Source organism: Paralichthys olivaceus, chromosome 11 (genome assembly GCF_024713975.1).
Source record: "Paralichthys olivaceus isolate ysfri-2021 chromosome 11, ASM2471397v2, whole genome shotgun sequence".
NCBI classification, from domain to species: Eukaryota; Metazoa; Chordata; class Actinopteri; order Pleuronectiformes; family Paralichthyidae; genus Paralichthys; species Paralichthys olivaceus.
In genome coordinates this window covers 11,166,004-11,193,908 of record NC_091103.1, presented here as the reverse complement: position 1 = coordinate 11,193,908, position 27,905 = coordinate 11,166,004, and the positions used below count along the sequence as shown (strand labels likewise).

The 27,905-nt window shown below is 43.3% G+C and overlaps 1 protein-coding gene across 13 annotated transcripts in view; it reads right to left on the bottom strand.

Moving 5' to 3' along the window:
• mecom (MDS1 and EVI1 complex locus) overlaps positions 1-27,905 on the bottom strand; it is a 138,236-nt gene that overhangs the window by 81,789 nt on the left and 28,542 nt on the right. For all 13 annotated transcript variants that reach the window (XM_069535021.1, XM_069535018.1, XM_069535019.1 and 10 more), the window contains exon 2: positions 13,378-13,724. In XM_069535021.1, coding sequence (XP_069391122.1) covers positions 13,378-13,724 — 347 coding nt within the window. The remainder of the gene's footprint in view (positions 1-13,377; positions 13,725-27,905) is intronic.

The following is a 27,905-nucleotide window of genomic DNA, read 5'->3' as shown; positions in this document are numbered from 1 at the left end:
CCTAGGCCCAGGCTGTCTGCTGTTTGCTTGTTGTTTGGTCAGTATACTTTTCAGTCTAACCCTTCACCCCAATTTCCCCTTTCCTTTATATGTCTGTATGGATTATGTCTGTGGGTTCTGCAAATGTAAAGAAGAGTGGAAACATTTAACAAAAGGAAAAAATAACAATAAGAAACAAATTCTCACCAGACTTAAAGTACTATATATAGTACTATAAATAGTACTATAAAGTACTAATTTGAAATATGTTGACATAGCAGATGCCCCAGTAAGTTTGTAAAACTTTAAATTGATACAACAAGAGTTAAAAAGGTCTAAAAGGCATGAAAGCCCCACACAAAGCTCCATGTATGGGAGTTACATGACACCTAGATGTGTGTAAGAAGGTGTGTGTGTGTGTGCACGAGTGTGCATACAAGTTCGTCTGCTTATGTTCGCAGAGCTCTGCCAACTCCATGCTGTGGGGCTGCAGACAGACATGGCAGAGGATTATGGGAATTAAGTATATCAACATAACCAGTTTGTAACTGCCTCTCACGGACTCTAGAATAACACAGCATTTCATATTCATCATTTAACAAAAACACAAAGCCATGTAAGCAAGCGCGTTACTGCAAAAACTTTTAGGTCTAAAAGTTCAGGGTTGTGGGGACTTTCCTTCACCAGGGGGTGCAGAGACAGAGGTTTTTTTTGCTGAGGTGGACAGCAAAGAGGGGCAGCGAAGTATTATCGTGTGTGAGAACGGCCAGAGGAATGTTCATCCTCACGCCTCATTGGCATTCTCATTGCTGTGCAAGGATCGAGCGGTGGAGATGGGACACCCTAGATTTACGGGACGTGTCAGGAGCTTCACATCCTCGGGCCCCCCGGGGCCAATCTCCTGTCTTGATCTGGCCTGCAAGGAAAACAGCCGTCCCTCACAGCCTGACAGTGAGGTGGAGCCATCCAAACACACAGGGAGGACGGAGACTGGTGGAAATGAGGAATGTAAAGGAAGGAGGGAGCAATGGAGGGAGGCCACCTCTGGCGAGGGCCGCCGCCGCCGCCGCAGCTCTGGCAGTCTGATTCCTCACATTAACAGTGATGAAATCGCCAAGTTGGGCTCCTGCAGAAACTGACGGCTGATGACTTTATCTTAGTGAAGTAACGCCAATGGGAAGTTTCCATAGTGACAGATGAAAACAAACAGTGGCTGATCTGATCAGGGCCTGCTGTTCAACAGGTGTCCACATTCAGTAGCTATTAGCTGTAGCCGTAGTCATAGCCTTATTAAACGTACTTAATAAAACAGAAAGAGAGTGTGTATGCTCTCTCTCTCTTTCTTTCTCTCTCTCTCTTTCCCCACAATCTCTCTCAGCATCGCTCGTAAAACCTCAGAATCCTGAAAGAGAGGAGAAGTTCTTGCTGCCTAAAGCCCACAAAGCCCTTTTTGTCCCCTGCAGGAACTGGTAGCTGTTCAGGAAGTGGAGCCCGGTGCCAGCAGGATGATTTATGGCTCTGTGTCCTGGGTGGTGGTTGGACCCGGTCCCACTGTCTATCAGAGCCAGAGAGGAGCACCGCATGGCCCAATCAGAGGCTGCTCAGAACTCTAAAGACATTACAGTGCCTGTCATAAAGTGGCTTGGAGGGAAGGGAAGCAGTCGTAAAACAGCCTGGGGAAAGAGAACAATTGAAGGAGAGAATAGGGACGACACAAACTCTGCCCTTAGACACTCTGGCATGGTCCGTCTTGGCATCCTCTCCTATCCTCTCCTCTCCTCTCCTCTCCTAGCCTCTCCTCTCCTCTCCTCTCCTCTGCCCGTTTTGGCGCTGATGACAAAGCGTAATTCGGCTGAGAAATTGATTTTGCAAGACTTTTTCTCATCTGTGCTGAAGACGCTAACTCGTTAGGACTTCACAGGGCTTGCCAGGACTGGAGACAACAATTAGTTTGTTGGAGATGTCAGAAATGGCCACTGAGTTTTGCAGGAAGAAATCCTTTGTGACGGATTGGTGCTGACAACGCAGGCCGACGAGGAGGGAGCGACAGACTCCCAGAGCGCCCTGTTTCGTGGTGGAACCTTTGGGCTGCATTAACCCTTATCTGTGAGCACCCGCGAACAAAGTCCTCCACAGACTACCTGCTGTAGCCTGGAAAATCCTATTATGGACTGCAGGGGGACACTTGGGAACACTCCACCGGGAAATCTGTCTCCCTCGGCACGTAGCAGAGACAGGACACCGAGTTCTCTCTCCTCCTCCTCGGCTCATTCTGCCTCTCTTTCATTCACTCTGCCTGATTTTCTCACTCTCTCGCACTCTTCTCTCCCCCTTTATGTGTCTCTCTTTTTCTTCCGCCTCATCTATCACTCTTGTTTTCACCCTGTCTAGTTGTCTGGTTTTGCCTATCCTATCTGTGCATGGACTACCCGCCTTGGTCGCTGTGCATAACCATGTTTTAACTGCTTTTTTCATCCCCCTGCACCCCTCCACTCTCTCCCAGGAGGAGAAACACTATCTATTCCCCTCACCAGTGTTCGGATGAGTGAGCTGCATTTATCTGTTGGATTTAGGGGTGACTGCCATGTGTAGAGCTCAATCCCCTGCCCCATGCTCAAGTTTAGAGAAGCGTAATGCAAAACACATGAGCGTACAGTACGCTGGATGTCTAATCCAATATATCCAATAAGCATTGGCTTTTTATTGCCCAATTTACGTCTTCAAACAATGGACAATGCTGGGTATGAAAAAAGATACCCTGCAAAAGCTGCTGTAATGCAGTTAGAATAACATTCCTGGAGTCACTCTGAGTGTAAACAAGAAATTCAACACTGCAGAACACAAATTAAGTCTGATTTGCAGCATATGCAGCCTGTAGTGCAGAATCAACACAAAACTGCAAGAACCCTTGCAGAAGAGTAGTAGTTGTTATGTTTTGTAGCTGTTATATGCTGTTGTAAGTTACAAATTACTTTTATAGAGTTGTATGAGTAGGTACAGTAACACTTCCCTTCTCTAAAGAGACATTATCTACCACTTGCTTCTCATTATTTAAAAGCAATGCATGTTTATTCTGAATATGATTAAACAGCCCCTGTTGTAATTATGAAATGACAGGAATTGATGGACTGTATTTTTATTGTGCAACCTGAAACCAATTACAAAACAATTATTGACCAGGATGTGGTCCTGGGTTATTACCATGGTAATTAACCCCATTAAATACAAGAGGTGCACTCATTTAAAATGTGACCTTCAAGCACTGTACAAACTGTTAACAAATACATTATTAGTTAATTGGTGCTCGCTGCAACAGCAGGACAAAAAAAAAAGCATTTGGTGGTGAAGTGATGTCGTGATGAGCAGCTGCTCTCTGGTGTTTGGGAGCTATTGTTTGTAACGGGGATATATATTTTCCAACTTTAAGCAAATACAGTTATACTATAATTGAAAATCTTGTATTATTGGTAAAAGTCCAAACATTTTTAATGTCACCACGCCAACATTAAATAAATATTACCAGCAAAATGATGATTGATTATGATACATAAAAGAAAAATCAGGATTTGAATTGGAGCTCAATGTTCCTGTACTTCTGTTGGGTAGTTTAGTATTATTTATAAGATTGCATGATGTTTTATAAATCACATGTTTGAATGGGGAATGTTAATCATTAACATTACTTTGTGAAAGTCAAAGTAATATAAGAAAAAATATCTGTACACAACTTGCTGCTTACACACGTTTTAATTATCTCCCTAGCTCCGGCCCAGCACCTATGTGCACATCAAGTTTAGATGTGTGTGCACTTTGTATATTTTTTGTAAATGCACAGTGTACCACCCCTAGTGGAGATGAAAATAAAAGAAACATTAAAAATGAAATGCTCAAAAACCATCTGAATTGTACTTCAATGACGTTCAAATGTGCTACATTATTTTCCACCCTCGATATGTGGATATCACAGATTATGTGAAGTGTAGCTTTAGTTAAAAAGGTGCTACTTTACATGCCTTTAAGAAATTACCTCAAAACTGTTGCTATTAGTAACTAGAATGACATTATGTATACACGCAAGCTGCACCAAATTTCACACACTCATTCAAATCAGTCCCCTTAATATACCACATTTCTTTCATCACAATCCATGAAATATTCCACTGGTGAAAAAGTCCAAAAACAAAATAGTAAAGAAAGTGATAAAAAACGAATCCTGGATCTGGCCCTTTGTTTAGATCTGAGCCAAAATTCTGTGGGTTCTCCCTTGGCTCATACCCCATCCTTCCACCAGATATAAAAGTCTTAGTTTTTTCAGTAATCCTGCAGATACAGACACACAAACAGCACTGGAAACATAACCTCTTCTGTGGAGGCAAAAATGCAGCCAATGGTATTACTAAGGTTATCACCATCAGACATAGAGCCCTGTAAATCACTCAAGGCAGACACCACATATTTATTTATATTATCATTTGATATTTGGTGTGAGCAAGCAGCGACGACAACCCATTCCCTCCCTGAACAACCTGGTGTGGCCTTCTCCTCTGTCAATAATTTGCTCCTCAGAAATCTTTGGCTTTTTGCACTCACTCCCAGGGCACATCTGAGGTGAGCAGACAGGGCCAGCTCACAAATATTGACTTTCCAATAACATAGGAGTGCACGGCAGCCTATCATATGGCTCGAATTAAAGCATTATGACATAATAGAGCAAAGTCGGGGTTAAGACCTCATTACTGCCACCCGGGGCCTCTGCTTTCTCTCTCTCTAAACCTGGCAGCTCTCGGCTCTGGTTTTGGACCTGCTCCACTCTAATTGGAGCAGCAATATGGAGTAATTGGAAGAAGGGTACGGTGTTACCGTCCTGACTGTGGCCCGGGCCTGCGTTTTTCAGCGCTTAACCCAGTAATAAGCTCTCAGACTAGACCGCACTGTCCCATTACCCTTTGAACTGCAGCGACAGGAGAGAGATTTAAACATGTGAGTGAACACAAACACACTACATACACACAGAGAGGTACAGACTCCACAAGGGATACATGGAAACATAAGTGTATGGAGATTGTGACTGTGTGTAGGTTATAATAGCCATGAGAGACTGAGGGAGAGTCTGGCAGAGGCTAAGAGGACAGAGGGCCTTGGCTTGTGCCTGTTTGCACAGCTCCGACCACAGACACAGAGAAAGTGGTTTCGTAGTGCAGTATTAGCTCTTGATTATTTGCGTTAACCGGTACTTAGATTTACTGCCTGGGTAATGTGATCTGACTGGTAGTTAAGCGCTAGCAGCAACTTGGGGCAGGAAAGCCAGGACAGAGTTGCCGTTCCCTCTCTGTTTCCCCCGGACTGGACCAATAAAAGTCTTGCAAGCTCTGCCCCCGTGTCGCTGTCTCTCCCTCTCCCCGACCCTCCCCATTGGGAAGACATTTGGAAACAATCAGTAGTGTGTTTTAAGGGAAGGCCCTTTCCCCTATCAATCCCCCTAGATAAGGTATCTATGAGCCTGGCTCTGTGGCCCCGCACACGGAATTCATCACCTCTGTTTCCTGTACGCTGTTTAGGGGTCCCCTCATTTTCACCTATATCTGTGCAGAGTGCAGGGGCCACCTTGTGTGTGTCTGCCCATTTGTGTGTGTGTGTGTGTGTGTGTGTGTGCGTGAGCGTGTGTGTGTGTGTGTGTGTGTGTGTCAACCAAGGGGGTTTATCATGTTGGTGTAATAGACTTTTGTGGGTAACTGTATGTGTGCAGCTATAAGTTAGAGTAGTGTGTGTGTTATAGCACTACCCTGGGGAGCTGTGTAGAAAGTTGATGAGGTGCGTTTGATTTGAATGCCTTACAAGGGTGGAGTCAATACTTCTTGCACATTCCCCTCCCTTCCAATGTCACTTCACTACTTTCGTCATATTAAAGGTGCAGTTAGTGATTCTGGGGAATGACTGTTGATATTTAAAAACAAATACTACTCCCTTCACTGCTCCCTCAGAGGCTCCACCCTCATTCCTGCATGTTCATTGCAAAACGTTGGAATCAGCCACCACCGACATTAGCATTAACTGCAGACAAACTCATCTGTCTGTATTTACACAAGCTACACATTCAACAAGCAGAATCAGCCGCAACGCTGAGTACATTGGCCCTTGGAGAAGCAGTCGGACAGTGACATAACTTCATGCTGCACCACCGGTGGAGTGTTGTGCGGTTGCCGGCTCACCAGTGTTCACAAGGGTCATATAGTCCTTTCAAATTTCTTTCTTTCTACACATTTGTAGTGCTGCTGGGAAAATGATTGTGGGTATAAGGACATAATGTCCAGTGAGATAGTGGTGTTTGCATTTCTAGTGAAAGTTGGTATGTTCATTGGCGATGTACGAGGACACTTCTTCAGGTCGTACTCGATAGTGGAGGAAAGAAGACATTATCTCATTTAGAATTAGACAAATATTGAATTAATATAACTTACCTTTCCTTTAACTGCCTACAGACTTGTTGATTAATATATGTTTCACATTTTTAATCAGAGTTTTACATATATGTCCTTTAAAAATATGTCTTTTGGGATATTTGGAGGACGTGTGTACCCTTTGCTACATACCATGCTCTCATTTTACTTTCCTCTGAACATCCATTAATGCAGAAATGTCTTATGGCTTTGGCAGCGACTTTGAAGTGTTCTTCCTCCAACATTCTAGCAGTGCCTCCACCACAGATCATTCAGAGTGCCATAACAGCCGAGGATGGATGATGTAAATGTGTGTTACAAGGCAGTAGCATTTATATTGCGCCGTTGAGTCGATGCACCTACACATAAAGTCTATTATATCTGTGGATGTCTAGACGTTTGTCATTGTGTTATTGAGTTTGCCCTGTGTATTTCCGATCAAGTCAGCCTCCCCCTTTTCTTTTCCAGCTCCGGGCTGTGTTACGTGTGTGTTGTGACCATCGTGAGCTATCAGCTGGTTGGATTTCTGTCTGCATCCCGACAGGTTGGATATAATGAGAGAGAGAAACCAGCCGCCCTCTGAGCTTTTCAAACAGGTGAACTCCTTCCTCCGTCCCTCATTTTTCCCGACCTCCCTCATCCCATCAAATAAGTCCCTTCCATTCACTTCAGATCTAATAAGGCCTGTGACCTTTGCCCTGCTCGGGTGGCCCCCTGACGACAGCCTACTTCACCTGGTATTGTGCTGCCGGCTACACCTTCCGACTGGCGTAGCCCCCACTCGCGCCTGCCTTTGTCCTCCTGCAATTCACTCTGACTTTGTTCAGTTAGTTAACCTAACTTCCCCTCCCTGCTGGGAACTCTGACAGAGAAAGAGGGAGGCGGAGGAGAAGGTGGAGGAGGGGTGCAAGTTAAGGAATGAGAGGGAAATCAGAAATTTTGAGTTTTTTCTAACTGATGAAGAAGAGCCTCTCACACTCTATATCTTACCCTTCCTTGTAAATATGTTTTGTCTCCTTTAGCTCCTCTCACATGGGATTAGAACTTCAATAACACCCCCCTTCACCCCAAACACACACAAACAGACACACACAAGCTTCAACCAGCACCAACAAACAACAGATTAACCCAAAGAAAGGGATTACCAATCAACTGCAGGGGCAGGGAGATGGACCCCCAGCTTGTTTTGTCTTGGTTTTTGAATGGACATCACTGCTGTCCCAGACAATCAAGCTCCAGTTACTCAGGCTGGCAAGCTCATCTCACTCGCAGACACCAGGAGAGACAAAGACAGACACAGACGAACATTGCTGAAGGAATTACTGGGTTTGTTTTAACAGAGGGGAGGCTGCACACACTCATGTGGAGGAGGTAAGAGGCCATGCAGGGGTGTTGTAGTACACCTTAAGTCACATGGGCATGGTCTTCATTCAGGTGAGTGAGCAAATTAAATTCAATAAATGCATGAATTGATTGCTTGGAAAACTATATAAAATGTCAAACTGTTACATATGACTGTAAAATTGAAAAAATGAATGGTACTCAGTAGAGCACATAACTCAACAGTCCCCTTAAATTCAGTCAAGCTGCACCAAATCGCTCAAACTTCAGTCCCTTAAATATGATGCATGTTTTTTTTCAAGATCCATGAATTATTCCAAGAGAAACCAGTGAAAACACCAATAAATGCTATATATCACAATGCTGAATAAACTGGAACTGCACCAAAATTCATTGGGTTTTTACCTGACCTCCATCCTTTCACCAAGTTTTAAGGGTAATGCATCCATTAGCTTCTGTGAAAGCTTGATAACAAACAACCAAACCAACCTACAAATGGACAAGGGTACAAACATGAACTCCTTGGCACAGTCGATTGAGACAAGCCTTGATACACTTGGGTGTTTTCAAAAAACTGACAGTGACTGGTTGCTGTGTTATACTTGAGCAACATATAGAATTATTTTTGATTTATGTGGCAAATACACATGGTATGTTGTTGAGCAACTCAAATATTAGTGATATCCGGAAAAGATCATGGAGATTAAAAAAGAACAAATTCATAGGTTTTTTGATGGGATGCAAACTTCTGCATGAATATTGGATTCCTTGCATGCGACTACTTCCTGCATCTGCACTAAATGTTTAGACAAATTATGAGGTGAAGATTAGTTTTATATGAATGAAATTCTTAATAGGCATACACTTCATAGGAATGAGATCATAAACTGCAAGCTTCCTAATCTCCGTAGGAACGGACTCTCATCTGACACATGGTTTGAAAGCTACACTTTGGAAGACAGGTGAAAAACTTGGTATTAGCTCAGATCGAGCAAAACCATCTTGCTCACATCCATATCTACTTTCAGCCGCAACACCCCCAGCAGTTATCGTACCCTCAGGTCTCTCCAACTCTACTTGTCTGAACTACTAGTCTTACACAAAGATCTCAGGAGCGTAGCTGTAATTACAATCAAAGAAGGTATAATTAAAGGATAAATGTTGGTAGCACAGCTCTCGTAAGACACAAAAACACAGTCACTTGTTCAGAACACTCTGTCTACGCGGCGACACATTTCCCCCCCCTCACACTATCCGGTCCCACACAACAGACTTTAATGGTCCTTATTGTCTTCTTTACAATTCATTAAGTGCCAACGAGACCCGAGAGTATGCTGTGAACTGTTCCTTCATTATTACACACAGTGTCTCAGCGGCCAGCGGCTGCTCTTCTCAAGAGAGAAAGCAGGTCCCACAATGATGTCAGCGCAGCCGTTGTGTTCGTGCAGCACAATGTGTTTGACATCCGCCATTCACCTCGCCTCTGCAGACGCGGGACTTTTTCCACTTTGAATTTTTAAAAAAAACGATACATGTGCATGTGTACGTGCCCGTGAGAACGTGAAGATGTGTGTCCATTGAGAGGTGTGTGAGTGACAGAGAGGTTCATCCCTAGCGCCTGCCTTTCTAAGCACTGCTGTGGGCAGGGCCATCTCCGCTGACAGTAGATGGGATGTGGTAGGGGGCTCGGGGATTAAGGGGCTTTGAGCAGGACTGAGAGTGGCTCTTTCTCCCTGTGACAGAGAGAGGTGACAGGCCGTCAGCGCACAGGGGACAGGCGGACAGCCAGCAAGAGACATCTGCATTCATTCAGGACAGCAGCTTATCCGTGCACAAAAAAATAACGCCCTCTCGAAACGCCCTCCGTCCACACTCTCACACTCTGCCTCACACGCACAAGAGTGTATGTGCGCACACATGCAACACACAAAACCTTCATTCCAGAATTGACCTTTCCTAGAGTTCATGTGTAAACTGAAAAAGCAGTTACCACAAACAGACAGGTTGAAAACTCTCCTGGAGGATTGTCTTTGTTGTTTTGACTGTTTATGACCCATCAGGCATCTACACCATAAACACAGGCACTATTTAAGCAACAGGTTAATCATAAACGTTTTTGATCCGATAATAACTAGTAATACAAAAACACCAACGTATTCATTTTCATCACTAGATCATAAGAAATGAAAAGTTTTCAGCTAACAGTTTAAAGGATGAACTCCTCCAGGTCAGGCATCTGCCTCTCGTCCCTCCATCCTCCCATCCTCTCATGAACAGGAGGCTTCAGGAGACAGGCAGATCCAGGAAAGGCCCTGCCCAGCCACCTAATCCTTTACTCCTATTCACCATCACTGCTAATCTCCTTCACCACCTCCCCACCATCACCACTACCGCCACCACTATTGCCTCCACCTCCACCTCCGCCTCTTACTCGAGAGGTGCACAAAGGCCCTAAGCGCCCCTGTCCCGCCCAACTCCCCATCCCACCCCTTCCCGCACCCCTAACCTGCTCCGCCCATCATCGCTACAGCAGGAGGCACCCAGCTTTCTAAGCCCAGGACCCATAATCCCATGGGGCTGCGAGTTTGGGTGAGCCCAAAGGCTCATTGAGTGTTGGATAACTCTCTCCCGGACTCTAACTCTCCGTCTTATTGTTGCTGCCGCTGAGAAGAGGACAGACACAAATGGAGTTTGAATTTCAATGCGCCTGACGACTGAGAGAGCGAGAGAGACAGCAGACTGTGGACTGGAGGGCATCCAGGCATTAAAAGTATTTTGAAGCAAAGCCTTGAGATATAAATATACAATACACAATACAATACACATAATCCAAATTTTTTTACAGTTAATGAAATGATCAAATACATTTTGAGTAAAATATTTCATACTTTCCCTTGTATTCTTAAACATTTACTGAGCTGTTAAATGAATTTAATTCCAGACCATGAGCTTATCGTTAATCAGCTTTGATCTGGTCCATTTTCACTGTCCATTCAGATTGTTGAAATTATTTGGATTCATTAAAAACAATCTTTATATTACATATCGATTAATCTTCTATTTCAAACATATAAGTATGAAGGAAAAGGTTCCTTAAAGCTAGGGTTGGTAATCCAGAGCAGACTGCTAGAAGCTGACTTTTCGGTAACTTGCTCACCAACTTCTGACCATTGTCTCTGCTTCAGCTTTGTACGTCTTTCAGCTAAAGATTTCAACAAAGAAGATAAGAGTTTCAAAAACAACTTATCAAAACTAGATTTTAGTTTTTTGGACACATGAAGCATCTGATGTTAATAATTACATTCATGAACAAATCCTTCACACAAATACAGTTCTGTCCACATACCCAAACTACAAACACACACATACAGTAGGAATATGATTGCTGGCACAGTCAGCACTTCACTTCTGCATACGAAAGTGTAAGCGGGCGTCTCAGCCTGACAAGCCGCTCTCTGCTGCCTCCCTACCTCTTATTTACCAAAGCTATCTTTCCCATAAGTCACCATTCCTCTATTCATAAAGCATCACGAACGCCATAAGTCACTCTTCCCCTTTATGAATAAAGCCGCCCGAATTTATGGTGATGGCTCAGAGGAGCGGTGGCCTCCCTGGTGACAAACTTCCCCCAGTCTGTCACCACTGGCCTGAGCCGCTCAGGGCCCTCCATCAAACGCTCCAGATGGGAGCGCCACTTTATCGTTCCCCCGGTCGGTGACATCACCTCGCTGCGCTGCACAGAATTGATGATGAAAGCAAACATATCTATCTTAACTCACATTTACCAAATCAATTTTATTTTTACAGACCCTCCGCGGGCTTATTGGCATATTGACGGTTTGCAGTCGGGGGCTGGGGGTGTGAGCGATGGGCGAGGGATGGTAAACGGGTGGGCATGGGAGAAGGGGGGGTCAGGAGGGCTTAATGGCATTTACCATATTTAATGCAGAGGGATGTCATCACTGAATATCCATTCTGAATAATGTGGCATTTCATCATAAATTCTTTACAACTTATTTACTTAATGGAAAGAGTTATGGCTCGCTGTCAGGATGGTAATTAAACATTGTGATACAGTGCTTCCTCTGCAAGATCCCATCTTAGATCCCCCCCTTGCCACCGCCAGCACCTCCCAACGTGCCTGCCCCGACACACATACACGCACACACACATGCACACTCACATCCCAGCATCTCAGCTTTTTAAATCCATATTATTATTCAAGCTGCCCATTAATTACCACAAGATTAAAATTCATGAAAACTCCTTTTTCCTCCCTTTATCCTTTATTTCTTACCCTGGGAAAAAAAGAATAACCAAGAGAGCTTGTTAGACCAGCTGTAAATCTCTTCGGAAGAGACAGAGACTTTTTATTACGGCTCTCTGTTATGAAAACTGGCAAAATGAAGAGTTTTTCTCTCACTTCCATTTAACAGACATCCATATATTGCATCTCACGAGCAGCAGTTGTTAATGAGGGAGATGTTTCCTGGAGAAATGTAGTCCAGAGTGAAAAAGAAAGAAATTTATTTTCACCCGGGCTGAGCCAAAACCACTGAGTCAGAGCCGATGGGCTGGAGTAATGCTCTATGATGCAAACCAAACGAGCTCCAGTCCAAATCCAAAACTATTTATATGAGCAAAATGTTGATACTTTACCAACACGTTCCCAGTCATCTTTAAAAGTGAAGTATTAAAGTGGACTTAAGGCTCAGGGAGACTCAGGAAAGAGAGTGAACACTGTTTTGAATGGTCTTTTTATTTAAACCTGTTACTTTTCGCTCTATGAACTGCATGGTCAGCGACTCTTCAAGAGCTTGGTTCTGCCAAACAAAAGAACAAAGGTCTGGATATGAAGTACTAAATCCTCACATCCAAATTAGAGAGGATCTATTTTGGGAGACTAAATGAGGCTGATACTCTGCCAGGCCCTTCCTCCTGCTCTATAAAACCCAACCAGCCTGACACTGACGGAGACCACATCTAACCTTTGACCTTGTCCTGTGACCCTGCCTTCGATTTTTTTGTGCCGCCTGACCAATATGTGATTTGCCAATGGCCGCACTGGGTCCCTAACCAGAATGAAGAGGGGATTTATGGGTTTTCATTTTAATTGAGTTAAGAGCACAACCTCCACTGCCTTTCTTTCAGTGGCACTGAGCTAACATTACATCACTGGGCAACTGGCGACAACAACAGCTTTGTGGTCACTGGGCTAAATGTGAACATGACGACATGGGAGGAAATAAAAAGGGGACTTGATGTGAATGCTACAGTGTATGTTGGCCAAGGAAACCCCCCCTTGTCAGAAAGTGTGCCGCTACTACTACTGGTGCAGAAAAAAACCATGTGACTGCAATTTTCATGTTTATACTTAAACCAAAGTGTAAACTGCTCTGTCACAAGAAGAGCAAATTTCTTTAACCGAGCTGCAATAAAAAATAAATCCCAAAACCATTGAAAAATATGGTAGCCACCGTTAAAGTTACATCTCTGATTGATATTCAAGTGCAGTACACTTAAAGAAACATTAGCTTCTCTGAAGGTACTGACTCTAAAGCAAATATTTCATAGGATATTAACAACAAGCACACAAACTCTTCATCTATCATGTTCCTACCTCCCAGCCTTGAGTGGGGTCTCGGAGACAAGGCCTGTGCTCTCCTTCGTATGGTCCAAAACGCTCCCCGACGTTTACCTTCCTGCGGCTCCAGATGCCCAGGCCTCCGCCTGGAACCACCGAGTCCCTCAGCTCAAAGTCCAGGGGGATGGTCAAATCTTCTTGGGATAAAAAGATGCTCGGGTGTTGGAATGACAAGGGATCCTGAGGGGAAGACTCATCATCAGAGAGCAGAGGGGACACTGGGTCCTCCGCCAGGGCCGAAGAAGGTGTTGGATCACCATCGGAGCCGCACACATCATCTAGGAGGTCAGACGAATAAAGGGCAAACTCATCCTCGCCCTCACCTGTTTAAGACACAGAAAGAGTCTCTATGTGAGGGTGATGCTCAGTGACAACTTTGACATTGTTGGATTATCACAAATTAACGCAGGTTATGTATCTGACAAAAAAAAGTTATGCAGTGGTTAGAACTGTTGCCTCTCAGCAAGAGAGGTTCCACATTTGAATCCCAGTTTAGCTAAGGCCTTAAAATGTTGTGCCGTGTAGATTTTCTCAACTACTCCTGCTACCCCCCACATGTCCAAAGACATGCAGATTGGGATAAAGTGAGATGGAATGGTGATGTTGTGTCTGTGATACAACAACAACATGTCCAGGATGTTCCCCTTCCTGCATAGTGTCAGCTGGGATTGGCTCCAACTCCCACTAGACCCTCAAACAGTTATAGATAATAAATAGATAGAAACCCCAAAGAAAACAAAAGGCTTATTTCAAATATTGAGAACAAATGAGTAAAACACACATGTGCATGTATTAACTTGATCCGTTTAAATAAACAGCAGAAGACAGAAGGTTCCTACAGGTCTGAAAAAAGAGGGGTCATATGTAACAAAGTCTCGATTCTGTTTAGATTGAGCTCAGTAAAGAGCCAGAGATCATGACGGAACTTGTTTCTAATGTCTAATCACTGGATAGGTTCCTGGCACGAGAAACACCCTACTGAAACAATTAAATTCAAATCACATTTAAAATAAATGTCAAAAACAGTCTTTTGGAGTTTTTGAAAACAACCCTACAGCAGCAGCACGGCATGTTTTGTTTGAGCTGCTGCTGATTGAGGTGGGTGAGCATGGTGTACTCGGCATTGTGCTGCTCTGACTGTTTTATATTTCCTTTTCCTGAACTCTTTCTCCACTACTGTAGTGAAAACAGAGGGAAGCACTCTGGGGTTAATTGTGAATAGAGTGAAACAGGACATAGAAGTATGACCCTTGAACCCACACTGGGCTTCTTCAGAGTGGCACACGTGGCTGGTGGGACTTTATTGTGGAAGCGTTGGCACGGTGCACAGGAGGCACGGAGCAAAGGAGCACCGGTTGAAAAATGTTTAACTCTGAAATGCAGGTAGAAAGGTGCTAGGAGGGAGTATATACCTCCGCCAAGGCTAACACCCTACCTATCTCGCCATTGCTGGGTCTCTGAATCAAAACAGATGATGGTGTCGTGAAGCAGCGTTCGATCATGAGAGTAGTGTGTTATCAGTATTATAGTAGGGACGGACAAAGCCACAGGTAAAGGGGATATAATGCAAGATGACCAAATTGAAATATCCTGTTACTTTGATTACAATTGGGTATTTCTGTTTGAATATTGTTAGAAGCATTTTGGTTAAAGTAAGTACACGTCAACAAAATATATAACATAGGTCTAGTTGTTTCTACACATTTTAATAATGAAATATCCTATAAAAAAATCACCCTGATTATCCATTTCTACTTTATGGGTTCCTGCTTGGGTCTTGCCCTTATGCCTTGACAACATTTAATGGAAATCTAATATGAATGCCTTTACATGGAAGGGCAGGTAAGTTCATATACAGACAATCAAAAGGTCATCACACAAGCAAACTTTCAGACAAATAAAGACAAGAAGCTAATGGGGAAACCAGCTAACATGATAGACTGCCAAACAGGTGTCACACGTTGAGACAGATGGACGCTAAAAGCCGGAAATGATCCACAGGAACCCGCCGATCCCCCAGCGTGCATCTGTGGTGGGCTGTGCCTAACGCAGCCTGACAGGCCAAGGGGAGAGGGGTCTCTGCTAATGAGGCTCCACAACCCATCCCTGCACTGACTAACATTCCTGAAGGGCTGCCTGTGTGACACTGTACCGCTGCGCTGTCAGCCATGGAACCTTTGATCCACAAAGATACACACACACACGTCTTGCTCACTGGCCATGAAGTAACTGTGCTTCTGATTGACTGAACCGGTCACCGTGATTGGCCACAGGTGGTCATAAACTAACCCGAAAGATTAACTCAAGACCTGGACACAGTCGCTGAACTATTTAATGTGCACGCTCCCTTGAGCCGTCGCAAACTTTTGAGACGCTACTTGAAGCACAAGATAAGCCATGGCCATTGTATGTAAATATCTTCGAATGTGCAACTTCCCCTTTGGCAAGGTCACAGCACAATGTCTGGTGAGAAAGAATGCAAAACTGTCAACTACAGTATAAGTACTACATGAGCTGTTTTCCTCTACCACTTAAGAATCAAATTGTGTGTTTGCTGTGAGGAAAGAAGTCTATGCTTGAACACATTGAGATGTTTTCTGTGTTTTTCACTACAGTGTGAGAGTGTTTATTGAACCAGATCTGACCTAAGTATTTATGATAGTCGTTCCCTGCAGCAATACCTGATCACAGTGCCTGTGCTACTATTGTGTTTGACACACACACTGTGTGGGCCCCATGTGTTCGAGGGGGAAACTCTGCTGAGTCGGGCCGGGCATGAAACCCAATGTGGCTCTGGGAGTCAACGTAATGATTTTCAGCACAGAGACTGTGTAACCCAGTTATAGTCCTGGATGTGAAGCTTGCCATATGGTGGAGGGACAAGAGCTTTTAAAGGTAACCGTATCCCTCCATTGCCGTTTCTCCTCTGACATTTCCCCCCTCACACTGGTCTCCAAGTTTATATTTGATTTAGACCAGAAATTCCCCCGGTCCACTGGACTCAACAAGAGCAGTGCAGCTCATAAACATATATGTTTCTGTAAGGTAAACGTTAGCTGAAAGCAAATATGCTACGTTCAGCGTTTTGAAAATTGTGGTTTCATGTGCAGATGATTGATAAGTCAAAGAGCGTAGCTCAGCTTAGACGTGTGGGGCGGTGGGGACGCTGCACACAGATGATCGGATCGTTGTGTGTGTGTGTGTGTGGGGGGATTTTGGTGTGCCTCGGCCTATCAAAGCAAACACTCCTGTTTGTTTGTTCAGCAATGGACATTACTTCATCAAAGAGGGAGCTCTAAAAGATTTCTGGGCCGAGGAGGGGAACTCCAGCTGGGAGCAGCAGCATCAAGATTTAAACTGCATTTATAGCACAGATGGTATTTCATGATAATATGAGGAAGCAAGTGTAAAAAATAAACAAGAAGCACAAACTTTTGATGAAGATGTATCTAAGAGACAACACAAATGATTAAGTGCAAAATAATAAGGAAAACAATATTATCTCCTCATCAAAATCATATGAAAATACATCATGACAGAGCCGTGCACACACACACTTTATTATAAGTGTATTCCAAGCCCATGCTTAACGCCAAATTCATTAATTTTTATTAAGAGGGAAAACATTTGTTCCCAGGCCTGCTATCTGCATGGGTGGAATGATTTTCACCTCTGCCACGAGGTGTTGGGCGGACTCATACATCACACGATTACCCCGAGCAGCAAGCAGGGCCGCCATCATCAGGGAGTGAATTAAAGATGATAGAAGGAGCTATTAATCACTGTGACAAAGCCCCTAATGGAGGTGTGACCCAGCCACTGCCAACCGAACGCCAAGGGGACGCACCCACGGGACAAATGGATACATATGTTTACAGAGAGGAATAACCTACCTGTGGACACAGTCAAACCAACCCCCCACCACAGCCCCTCTTATTTCTGTGCAACGTCTCCATCGCTATCTCATTGTCCCCATTTTACAATTTGTTCTTAAGAATTTTTATTGTATATTTTTCATATCTTCTATATCACGCCAGTATTTTCAGAAGTATTCATGTTTTTACGCCGTAGTGGAAGATGGTTGTCCAAACAAGGCTAAACTACTAAGAACTATTTGTACTATTTAAAAATACTACGTTTCATAGACTTAACTGAAGTGTTATTTATGTTTATAAGTGCATAATGGTGTATGATGCTGGACAGGTTGTAACACTGTAAGGAGTAAAGTAAGAACATCATTCATCTACTTAGCTCAGGCACAATTCACAGATCGCTTCATCTAGCCAGATCGAGCGGTCTGAAAACCTGACGGATGGGGTCCCAGATTGTAAAATATGGAAATGAACTCTTGACCTCATGAGGAGCAGCCCTCGTACTTATCTTTAGACATCATTTGTTGCATGTGATAACAGACAAATGGGACGGGGAGGCATGTGGGGGGGTTACCTTTGTATTACGGGTCAAACATAATCACACATGATCCCCTCCATTAGTCATCATCCAAATTCTGAAAGTGCACTGTTCATCATACCTCCGCTTTCTATTTATATCTCCACAGCAGGAAAATCATGAGTATGTGTCTGTGCTGTTCCGACCATATAAAGAAATTACTCTGCGACAAACGTAATATCTCGGAGTTGATATCCACTAAAAATACAAGACCCAAAACCATAGAGGTTACCTCAGCCAATGAGGTTATTTCATCATTATTGTTTGTCTGTCTGTTAGAGGGATGACACACCACTACCATGACTGATTTTCTGAAAAAGGAGGAACCCATTAACTTTTGGAGTGGACTGGAAACAGATCCAGATTTTTTTCTTTGTCATTTTCTTTTCCATTGCAAGATAGAGTGTTAGAATTTTTTGTTTTTGTGAATTACTGAAGAAATAATGAAAAAAACAGGTATAGGTTGAGCGTTAATAACTATTAACAGGTGAAATTCAGAGCAGATTCGGATAATGATCCAGATTTTGTGAATCAAATTTGAGCGTTGAAATATGTGTAATATGAAAATTTTATTTCCCAAATGGTTCAAGTTAGTTGTTTGACATTTTAAGATTAATACCTTACCACATTGTATATCTTTTGGTTTGTTTTTGTGTTTATGGCCAATCAGCCTTTGCAGAATGTTTTTTTTCTTTCATGGCCACTACACTCTTCCTTTGTTTGGAGAATTCAAGATATGTCTCTGTGTGTGTGTGTTGTTGTTGTTGTTGTTATTGTACATCTGGTTGTTTGACTGACAAATGACAACACCCTCAGACATATAGGCGTAGACATCTGGGAGATACAACTCATTGTGACTTGATTCAGGAGGAAATAAAAAATAATCATCTTTCATTTTGGTAAATTTTAACACGCTCACATGCTGCTGCCAATCAGAACATGGCTGCTGTTGATTTGCTGAGCGATGTTAATTACAGTGCATCAGTTTGTGCCTAAGATTCCCTCAGCAGGGGTGTATAGGCGAGTGTTTGGAGGCCCGTGCCCTCAGGAGAGGCAATAAGCTTCCTAATTAACTCTGTCTTTGTGCTTAATGGAGGCCTTAGCGCCACTTCTGGGGAGTCTTTTGGTGCACGGGTCCATTGGGTTGACTGTGGAGCGGACTGATACAAACTACAAACATTCATAGCCTTAGGTGGCTCTATACATGCGAATTTAGCCAATTATCCATAATTTATCCCGAAATGTGTTTCTTCCCAAAATGTTTTAATTGTAAGTAGTGAAATTTCCACATATAACTGGATGTTTGTCAATGCTGTTGTCTTTTTCCATTTGTCTTTCTTAAACTGTACAATCTCTACTAAAGCAGACACAGTAAAAATAATCTTCAGGTCATGGATGAATGACCCTCACTAACAAAGCCATCACATCATTTTTAAAGTAAAAAGGTATCTGTTCTAATATTTTGTATTTGCCCGTTGCAAATTGATCCCTTGGATATTTAACACATTGTCCTTATATTTAAATGTGCAGTGCTTAGAAATTGCATTAACTCCTATTAGAAATAAAGATCAAAACAGGCACTAGTGCAGGTATGTATAAAATGCCATATATGCAGTTGTATTCACATGCATATGCTTCCAAACAGGCGGCCACATTGCACAAAGTGTTAAAGCACACAGAGACCACAGGGTAACACGAGTCGAGCTCTTAACACAGCCTTAATTAATGAGAGCATTGTCTATGTTATTTCACCCCCCTGTTAGTCAACTACTCCCCATTCTAAATGGAAAACACTCCATTAAGGGCTCTGGGCCGAGGTACCAATTAACACTGCACAACAAACTGAAACTTAGAGTCGGTCCCTTTCTCTCTCACTCACACTCTCACACTCACACACACACACACACACACACACACACACACACACACACACACACGCCTAATTAATTAGCATTAGTTGTGATTAATAATGAGGGTCCTTTAATGGTAAATCTGCAGCTCCGATGGCAGGCTGACACAACAAAGGCATCTGTGTGCGCGGCAGGATTTATCTGGGGAGCTGCTCGGGGATTTTAACATGTTTCTCACAGGCCTGACAAATGGCCTATTAATTATCTAATGTTGTCTGACAACAGCCGCTTGATAAAGATGTATGTTTGGACAGGCTGAGGAGGGGAAGATATCGCGGAGGGAAAGAGAGGTGTGTTCGAGGGAGAAAGGGAATGTGTGTGTTTGCATAAAAGAAGAAAAATAAGTGTGTTATAGAGTGAGTGGGGACTTGCACTGATTCATACGATTGTAAGAGGGACACGCACACCCACTTTAGTACATTATTGAAAAATTGTATTCACTCGATACATTTGCATTAAAAGATAAATTGCATTGTTTCTATTGTGCTTCCACTTCTTCTCATTGTGATAATCAATATGAAGGATTAGCAAGCTACATTTATTTTTAATGAAATGCAAATGAATGACGTCACAGATGAACACAGATGGATGTGCAACACACAAACACGAACACACAATTTATATCCAAAACCACAATCAATATCATCAACGAGGAAGCCTCCACATCAGCCCGACCACTTCATATCATTAAGTCTCTAACAACATGAAGCATATGGGCCAGTCTCTCTCTCTCGCCTCCTCCCTCCATCTCTGCCCCACTCTCTGATTCAATCTCGCTCCCCGACTCTAATTTGCGGAGTTTATTTCCCGCCTGTATGTTGTTGAAGCGAGATGCCAGTTGCCAAACGATTTTTATGATTGTTTTAGCCCCGCATTTGGCCTAATGAGATAGGATCCCAGTCGGACGTTAACTCAAGCCTGTCAATTGTAAAGCAAACAGAATAACAACCCGGCGCTCACATTGTTTCCACAAGCTATACATCAACCGGGGGGCTTGGAGGGAGGGCCCTTCGAATCACACAGTGACCCCGGGATAGAGAAGATGAGAGGAAAAAGTGGGGGGGGTTTGGGAAAGAGGGGGGATAGAAGATGAGAGGGGCAAGAAGAGGGGGGATTAAGAGATTGAAGCAGATGTGATATGATCATAGTTTAAATGTGTGAAATCAAAGCGGTACCATAAGAATGATTTGATCACTGTTAAAATGAGAGGTAATAAGTAATCCTGAACACCGACTGTGTGTGAGTCTGTGTGAGCATTCATGTTTGTGCCTCTCAATATTCTGTCCGTCCTTTGAGAGGGAAAATCTAAATTGTAGTGTCTGTTCAACATGATTCAGTGATACGTGTGTGCATCATCTGCATATAGGCCACTCATACCTTTGGAAGTATTGAATTGTTCACGTGACGGTGTGGAGAGAATGTGCTGACAAAGGTCATCAATCCCATCATCTCTTCTGTCTTTGCCTCTGATTAAATCCTGACCTAACACCCCCCCAACATGTCACACATCCTAAGGGTTTTGATTTGTTTGTTCTGGTTACCTATGCCATTCCTTCCATCCACCTTCCTGTTCCTGTATCTTTTCAGGCAGCAACAACAAGCACCAGTAAAATCCCTCATCGCACCAAAGAAAAGAGAAAACAACGACAACATAGCGATCACTGCTCAAAGGTGAAACATCAATCTGGAGAATAGATTTGACAATCGTCAAAAAAAAAAAAAAGAAAGTTAAACCACAAAAGTAAAACTGAATGTTTATTGCAAAGTTAAACCTGTAACAATACATGTCAATACAAACACCCATAGATGAGCAGTCTCTCCCCTCTCTCTTCTCTCTCCCTCTTTCATGTCATGGCTAACTGCCATTGGGCCCTAATATAATTATGGCTCACAGTTGTGCACATTTGAGAAATTGATTCCTTTGATGAAATGTGAGCGAGGCAGGTCTGGGCAGAGCAGGGAGAGACATATATCCAGAGTGGTTGCTGCCAGTCCCCCCCCCATCAGCCCTGTGGAGGGCCCCTTGGGTACCAAACCGCCAGCTCAACCCAGCCCAGCCTGGCCCGGTCGTTAAAAGAAATGATAGCATATGTGCTTTGTTTAAGTTTGATGTCTTCATAATGCATTACACAATTAGATTGATTTGACAATTTCCATTATACTTGATAAAATATTTATGTAGGCCCGAGGATGGTAGTTCTTATCAAAGGGGGCGGATCTGCAGCGCAGATGGGAACCCTGGTCTGCAGCGAGAAGACCATCAGTCAGTTCAAGCTGGGCAAAACTGCAGGCACAACACAAACCTGAATACTTGAAATGTGCGTTTGTAACATAAAAAAATGTTATTTTGAAAGTCATGTAGCCCAGAAAACATTCATGTGTTTGACATGAATAATCAGGAGCACCTGATTGAAATCAAATGCAGGAAGCCGTACTGTATATCAGCGAATCAATAACCTTGTCCCTGTTTGCATTTTGCACTAAATAAACATTGAGCACGACAGAAAAGAAAAGCCTGGTGGGCATTGAGCGCGTTATGCCGTTGGCCACATTCCCAACTGAAAATTTTCCATCAAAGACAATTTTTGGCTGTACAAATTTTCGGCTACGGCGCATTTGCTTTAGCTTTGCCTCAGTTGAAAGCTGGAGAGCCAGTGTCGATACACTACTGCTATAAGGGAAAGTGACTCCTGTAGCTTAGTTTGTCTAATCTCAGGGTTAGATCATACATGATATGACCAACATATAAGTTTAGTGCACTCACAAGTTATCACACAGCACGAAAGTCCGAAACTTTTCAACGATGTCATGATTTTGTTCGAACTTTCTGTATCTATTTTGTACATCAATACGTAAAGCAGCAACGCCAATAATACACTCAGAGGTGAGTCTCTGTCACTCTCATTTGCTCTCCTTCTTCCTTACATGGGATATTTCACTCTCTCCATTTTCTCACCTGTCTCCCCTCTCTCTCTCTCTCCCTCGCTCCCTCGTGCACCCTCTCTACGAACCTCTCAGTGTGCACAGCCACCCCACATCCATCACAGCCCAGAAATTTAAGGAGCCAAATTGGCCTCATCTGTCTCAATGTTGGATGCAGATGGAGTTTCTTCTGCTGAGGGAGGTGCAGTTAGTCACCCCTGCTGCCCCCACCTCTTCAATCTACTGCTGTAAAGTCAAGCCGGCCCGCGCCAGTCTCCGCACTATATAAGAGCCACGTTATGAGCCCGGCTGCTGGGACAAAGGGGGCAAGCCGGTGAAGTGACCACTACACTGACCACACACACTCCCTGCTTCATTCAGTTTTCTCTCAATCACATTTTTCTTTCTTTTTTATTTTCCATCTAGCTTCCATTCTCACTCACTGCTGTCGCTTACTCATATTGCCAGCACACACACACACACACACACACACACACAAATACACACAAATACACACCTACACAAACACAAACGGTGGTGGCCATAGTGCAGCCTGCAGTAAAGCAGCCCGGTCAGACCTGCCTCGTTAATAAAGGCCCTAAATGAGGCGGCATGCATAAAACATGAAGCGCGGCGTGCTGCCGTAATGAACTGCTGCTCCATAATTGCATCTCAGAGCCGTAAAATGAAGACAAAATATTTGAAGAGGGATTCTGTCACCTCTCTGCAGATGCAACACTAATCACAGGCGTTCCACGGGGCCCTTGGGGTCTCCCCCTGACAGAGAGCAGGGGCTAAACGCCCAGGGCGGCGACATTGGCAACACCCTCCAACTAATGGGACATAATTGAATAATTGCTGATTAGAAAATAGGGGGTGAGCTAATAGTAAAACAGTGTCCAGTGTGTTATCTGAAATGATCCCACTGGGAGGAGGAATATGATAATATGGCCCTGGAACGGATAACAAATACATTTATATATCTACTAAACATAACAACTACTAGGGAATGGTTTTATTAATGTAAGGGTCAGACATTATTTTTAAGGGATAACAGATGAGATGGTGAAAAAGCTGGAAGAGAAAAGTGGTCGTACCTGTTAAAGGAACCAGGTTGATGAATATATTAGAATAATTCAGCCAGACATCTGTTATTCATAGGAAACTAAACTGAACTGACAAAATTATTCAAGTGTTTGAGATTATACATTGATTTACTGAGAAATGTCTTGTAAGAAATAGGAAATAAATGAAACAAAGAACAAAATATAAAACAGAAACCAATGAGAAATGCCTGAAGACACACACACACACACACACACACACACACACACGGAGTGACAAGCCCAGAGACAAGCAGGCCTCAGGATGAGAGATTGAAGTCCCACCCAGGGGTGTCACCCAGACAGTTAGAGAGTTGCTGTAGTGACAGGGTGGCCGCGGTGACATAATGAAGGTGCTGTGGTTGTCACAGGGGGTCAGTGGTGATCACACCGCCCGGCTGAGGGGGGCGAGTGACACGTGTAATGAATCCCACCAATGACAAATGGCCCTCAAGTCTGGGTTGAGGCATGTGACAAACTCAAGACTCATCACTTGGGCCCCTTAGACACACATTCACGCACGCACGCACGCACGGGCACACGCACAAACACACACACACACACACACACACACAGAGAGAGATACATATGGCACAATGTAACACACAATGTAACTTCTTTTTATAAATTAACCTCTAGACTTTTAAAAAGCTTTGGGTCCTATTTCTGCACTCAGCTTCATTTAATGAATCTTTTCTCTCACCTCTAAGCAGCCTCTTGAACAGATGTTGTAAGGGAGCGCTTGATTTTTGTTATTTTGGCTTTGTCTCATGCACAATAGGCTATAAAGATTCATAAACTGCCCCTCTAGTGTTTGAATTCATGAGCAAATACAGACTCTGTAAAAACTGTCGGATAAAGATTCAAGAGAGCAGCTGCTGATACTCATTTAAAAAGCTAAATTTAATCAGAAGCAATGTCTGTGTATGCTTAAGAAAGAAAAAAAACTAACTATTGGAAAGCAGGAGAATTTGTGACAAGCTGGCCACCTACTATCAACCCTGACTTCTTCCATTTAATTCTCTCAGATATGAATGGACTTTGTCTGATGGTTGCTTTTCCACTCTCGGGGTCTGCTCTCCTTGAACGCTACCACAGCAGCAGGCCAATTCCACCTTAACTTTGTTACAGAACTTGTTACATACAATAATGTCCGTGGCTGTGGAGACTTTCCAAAACCACAGTGCGACATGTGGAATAGACCCGGGCACGGAGAGGTCCAGGAGAGGATGTTTGTTTAATGATTGTTGGAAGGCTAACATTCAAGTCCTGCGCCCAGAGCTACAAAATCCCCCTCGGAGCACTGAAGCTGTTTATGTTATTTGTTATGGATGTCAATTTCCCTCTATTTTAGGGGGTGGGTTAACTGGACAATACAGTGCAGTTGTGCTCTTGTATGCAGGATTGTTGTCTCCCTCTGCACCATTCTGCATGAAAGTCTCGACATAAACAGTGTCAGTCATTGTCAAGACTGCAGAAAAAGCTGCTTGTAGTTTAACATTTAATGATATAACCTGGTGATCCGAGATTGATAGATTGATATGAAATGCATATCATGAAATGGTAAGAGATAGTAAAAATATGCAAACCAATGAATTCATGCATTTACAATCTTTTTGGATGACAAATGCACTTTATTTATAAACGATCTTGTATTTTGCATTATTCACACTGATTTCCTGAATAAGATACAGTGAAAAACAGCAGGCTTTTTTTATCCCAGTGTGTGTGTGTGTGTCTGTGTGTCTGTGTGTGTGTGTGTGAGTGTGTGTGTGTATGGCCTGGACGCAGAGTGAGAGTGACAACTGCAAAATGACAGTGAGATTGAGGTGGGAATGCCGAAGGACAATGAGGGACAGAAAGGAACATGACAGTAACAGCAGCTCAGATTAGATTAGAGATCGCACACACGTGCACACATGAACACGCACACGATACGAAGCATATCACAGACCCTACTCAGTGCTCAGTGGGGTAGATGGGAAATGCGGTCCTGTAAGGAGTGCTCAGTGTGTCATTCGGACAGATGAGAGGGATCACAGAAATCCCCCCTTGTTTCTTCTTCTTAATTCAAACAAACAGGGTCTTTAAGCAGAGCCACATGGTTTCCCCTAATGACTGACATGTTGTTTAAGAACCGTCCATAATGACCTGGTTTGAATTTAAATACTTGGTGTTTATTTCACAATGAGCTGCCAATATTCACCGATACAAAATTCCAAAGTGCTTGAGTGACTTGAGACTGTTGACTTCATACTTTTTCTCTCCCTTCGGTTTTCCTGTTTTGTACATATTTGGAGTGGCATGGCTGCAGAATTAATGACAGATTTCCTGAACATGAACACGTTGTGCTTAAAGTGAAACAGATCATCAGGAGACCTCTGGTACTGGTGCATTTGATCTGACATTATTTCTACAAGTGGATTTTAATCATTGGTCAGTCTAAATATGGTTTGTATATTTCTGAAACTGCATTTCTTTATATTTGACAACTTCATTGAAGGAAAGCTAATGTTTGATTATCTCTGACATCTCATCAGATTTGTGTGACTTAATTTCAGAATGATGATGTATGACAATGTATAAAGTTTCAACACATTCAAATCCTAAAGAGGCAATAATAGGAACGTGGCTAAGTGTGATGCAAGTGCACTTACACCTCCATTGTAGACGAAGGAAAAAACATTTTTTTTCATAAGAACTGTATTGACTAGGGAAATAAGGCAATTACAAATCACAACAGCACAAAGATTAAACTTCTTTGGAGCCACTTGATACATCGACAATCCAGTATAAGGAGCCAGAATGGAAAGCATCCCCCAAAGACATTAAAGCATTGCAGCCAATTAATAACTGGCTCATTTTAACCTGCTGCATGCACTCCTGCAGCCAAAAAATCAATCAAGGTCCACTTTTTTTCTTCATATTGATGGACTGCATAGAGTGGAGGAACGCTAACTCTAAACTAACAATGCCACAGCCATGTACATAGATGGAAATCAATTGTAATTAAAACTGAACAAGTGTTCCGCTTTATACACTCAAAGAGTGTATTGGTCATTAAATACATTTTCATCAGTTATCAGTTAAAGTCCACAGCTTCTGCCTCCTCTGGGACGGCGCTCAATGCCTCCACACTGGCGTTGCAAATTCACCAGCGCTCGCTTTGCAATCAAACGGCGGCGAAATCATGTATCAAACAATTTAATGTTATGTGTCACTCTCCGAAATGATCCGTATTAGAAGCACTTAATTAAACTTTCAAATTCAAATGTACTAATCAGTTTGCGGCAGAGCGGGCGCTTGTTTTTCCCACATGAAACGCCTCGGCTGGCCAGCCCGGCCCGCTGCCTGCTCATTAACATGAAGGTGTGATTTGCATTTCCTGATGGACTGTTCCAGTTTTTAATATCCCTCTTTCTGCTCTGACATCAATCACGAAGGAGGGAGGCCACCATAGGCCACTATTAACCCTCCAAATCTGCCACAAAACAAATATTACAAGAGTTCACTAATTTGGAGATCAAACAGCCACTTGTCCATTATATAATTGAAATGAAGGTGGAGTGTTGCACTTCTGAAGAGCTCCATAATTACCAGCTGTTAATTGCACACTTGTGGTGTCTCACTTTTAATTAAAAAGAGCGGCTCGTCGCTGGACGATAAGCAACGGTGGAGAGGCTGCGGTTTAATCAACAAAGAGAGAGGAATTTGTTTCTGCTGCGGCCAGCAGTGGGCTGCAGAAATCTTCAAATAACCCAGGGAGATTAAAATGTGTCCATTAGGAGCAGTCAGGTTTTATTTGGGGTGGCAGGAGCGAGGTGCATTTGAAGTCGCCCCGCTGCAGAGTCCTCAGCGCAGCGCGGCTGGGGGTGCAGGTCTAATCAGCCTACTGCTGGCCCTGGGCGCTCAAGTGGAGGAATTGGACCCCGCTGGTGGTGAGAGGAGGAAAGGAGGGAAGGAGAGAGAGAAAAATGGAGGGAGGGAGGGTGCAAATGAGGGAGCGGGGAAGGAAAAGCAACCCCCCATCACTCTCCCTTTCCTCTTCTCTCATTTTCTCTTTTCCTGAGCCTGTTACTCGACTTTGTTTCGTGACCGGTGTGACGACGAGCCAAAAACA